Source organism: Cyprinodon variegatus, unplaced genomic scaffold (assembly GCF_000732505.1).
Source record: "Cyprinodon variegatus isolate N-32 unplaced genomic scaffold, C_variegatus-1.0 Scaffold11, whole genome shotgun sequence".
Classification (NCBI taxonomy): domain Eukaryota; kingdom Metazoa; phylum Chordata; class Actinopteri; order Cyprinodontiformes; family Cyprinodontidae; genus Cyprinodon; species Cyprinodon variegatus.
In genome coordinates this window covers 1,954,536-1,957,502 of record NW_015150464.1, presented here as the reverse complement: position 1 = coordinate 1,957,502, position 2,967 = coordinate 1,954,536, and the positions used below count along the sequence as shown (strand labels likewise).

Here is a 2,967-nt window from a genome sequence, read left to right as displayed (position 1 = left end):
TGGGGGGGAGTAGAAAATGAAGGCTAATCGTGTTTTGGGTGTACTATACGTTTAAGGACTGCTTCTATCTGCTCATTCCCACATACACTTTTATGAGTTTTACTTTTATTTGTTTATTTAAACCAATCGTTTTCCGGGTTTTGACGCTCATGATACAACAAACCACTTTAAACTGATCCAGTGAGTAATTATAAAGGTCAGAATTATACAAACAGGCTCAGAAACATGCATACATTCACTTAAATCTTGTGGAAGTGAAGTTCTAGATTGCCTTTATGCATGAAAGTTTCTCTGTTAGGCTTTAATCAGTCAAAGGAAACCAATTTAATAGAAGAGAGGTCAAATGTCTGGTTAGAATAGAACCTGGAGTTGGTTAATGCTGTGAATAATCCTGTGGTTGAGGTGCAGCTTGCAGTAACTAAATAGTTGAGGAAATAAGTTTGCATGATGCATAATTATTCCACCCAGGAAGGATTTAAGTAAACGCCTCAAATCCCATAATAATATGATGCTGATGTCCATAATGGCTGGATGTCGGCTTCTCTATGACCAGCACCACCTACTGTTAATCCTAACATTGATCCTTTGCTCTCTTGTGCAAAAACTAAATACCTTAAACGTGTTCCCCTGTGGTCACTTCAGAATACAAATGTTAACAATTGCGGTTCACTCTCCTGCTGCTCCTGATGTTTCCTCACCTTCAGATTATAACTAACGACAAAAAAAAATAGTTCATATTCGTAAGAGTTGCTCTGCTGCTGCCAGGTGAAAGAGGAAGTTCTCAGTGGCTGGAGGGAAATGATGCTGCTTTAAAACCTCCAGCGTGATTTTAGAGTCTTCGCACTCTTCGACCAGAGCGAACAGGCTGGTAAGGACTTCTTTAGTTTTGATGGAAATGTCCTGTGGATTCATTGGGGATAGATTTAGAACCAAAGAGAAGGTGAGAGGGGAGCTGGTTCTGCGTGGGTTCTCACCTTAATGACTTGGCTGTCCGATCGCTCGGCGTCCTCTGCCGACTGGACGATGACGTGAGCAATTTCCTTGTGTAGCTTCCCCATCGCCATGGCCTCTGAGGTGAAATACTGAGTATTAATCTGAAGGCATCAGAGGAAGCTTGGAAATTCAGGAAAATCGCTATGAATGCTGATGAAGATTCTCATTCATCCAGGTCATAGTCATTCAAAAAAAGTTAAAAAAAATAAAATCCACTGGACTTTGTTTCCAAGTTTGAAGACATTTCAATTCAATTCAATTTATTTCTATAGCGCCATCTCAAGGCACTTTATAATTCAACCAGATCATACAGTCAAATTGATTCAAAGTTTTCTATCTAAGGAAAACCAGTTGATGGTATTGACTCATTGACTGTAATGCTATCCCTCACACTAAGCATGCTTGTAGTGACAGTGGAGAGGAAAAACTCCCTTTTAACAGGAAGAAACCTCCAGCAGAACCAGGCTCAGTGTGAGCGGCCGTCAATCATTTGCCCACGACCACCTTAGGACGGCCGACTGAATTTCAGACATGCTTGATTTTCTCCCGACCTTACGATACCTGATCGGGAGATGGTCTTGAGAGGCTGATCGTCCCTCGTTACCGCCTGTACACTACATGATTTACGACACACGATCAGGCTGAAAGTCGGCCAAAAAAGGGCAAAAAAAATCATACACTTTGCCCGGCTTAAGATACTGCTGCTGTTTAAGGTAAAAGGGCTGCAGCCCGTATTCTTGGTATGTCTGGATGTTTCTGTTCTAGCTGTGGTCCAGTATCTGTGATGTTTGTCCCTTGCACTGCACTTTTTCCTTCTACCAAACTTTCCTTAAACTCAGTCTCAGAACATCCAGCTTCTTTAACCGTGAAATTGTGCTTTCTACTCTCCATGCACGTACAGGCTATAAAAAAAAATTCTGTATTTATTTACTTTTCACTGTATTTATATAATATTGGATTATTCTGAGACACAGTTTTTTTCTTCCTGGCTATAAACAATAATTAGAGATGTTGATATAAATAATACAGATTTCTACTTTGATCATGAGTTTTCCTCTGAACTGAAATCTTATTCATTAGAAATCTGCTGTGTCGTGGTTTCTCTTTGAACACGGCTTACCTTTGGCTCCCTGGGACACAGTGATCTCACTATCTGGAAGGTTCACAAACACATCAAACAAATCCGATCTGTTGCTCACTTCCGGATCCACAAAGCCTGCGATGTATCCTGTGCAGAGAGCACAAACATCAGTGATGAATACTCCCTCCAATTAGATGATTCTACAGATGGGGGAACATCTGGGAGCCTGGAGATGTTTGCTGTTAATTAGAGAGAGCAGAAGGTGGTCTCACCGGGGCACTTCTTTAAGTCCTCCAGCTCAGAGTCAGTCAGATGCACATAAGGGTGCAGGATGGACCAGTCCTTTCTGTGCCACGTCAGAGCAGGCAGGACTCTGCTCACCAAGAGGATCCAGAATCAGCATCAGGACATCGTTCCTCTCAATAAAGAGAAAGTTAAACGTCTTGGATGTACCTGGTGAACTCCAACAGTGCCTCGATCCGAGGATGATGAACCACGATCCTCTTCTTCAGCATCAGGGCGGTGTATAAGATGATGGTCTCCATCCCGAACTGAGACACCACATCTGAGACAGAGGAGGGGGGCAGAAAACCCGGGTCACCACTATGTTCTCAGCATCAGGTGTCCAAATGACGATAAAACATCTACTGACATTATGAGTCTTTAATAGAGGGGGATTTTTTCTTTTCAATCAAACATCCATCTTCTCCTGCTTTTTCCTCCAGGTTCGCCAGTGCATATATCCAGTGTTCTGTCAGGTGGACATACCCCATCAGACCAGCATATTAGTAGTCAATACGCATGCGCAAGACGTCAGATTTGCGGTTATCCCTTTAGGTTTGTACGGAAAATACTTTACACTACCTCAACAGGGGTGTATCTACGGAAGAGGA

The 2,967-nt window shown here is 42.4% G+C and overlaps 1 protein-coding gene across 1 annotated transcript in view; it reads right to left on the bottom strand.

The window, feature by feature from the left end:
• Positions 1-40: 40 nt before the first annotated feature.
• The window catches only part of fam45a (family with sequence similarity 45 member A), a 6,669-nt gene continuing 3,742 nt past the window's right edge, over positions 41-2,967 (bottom strand). Inside the window, exons 5-9 of the mRNA XM_015380353.1 lie at positions 2,528-2,639; positions 2,347-2,447; positions 2,114-2,221; positions 975-1,069; positions 41-900 (exon numbers count right to left, since the gene is read on the bottom strand). Coding sequence (XP_015235839.1) covers positions 733-900; positions 975-1,069; positions 2,114-2,221; positions 2,347-2,447; positions 2,528-2,639 — 584 coding nt within the window. The 3' untranslated portion in view covers positions 41-732. The remainder of the gene's footprint in view (positions 901-974; positions 1,070-2,113; positions 2,222-2,346; positions 2,448-2,527; positions 2,640-2,967) is intronic.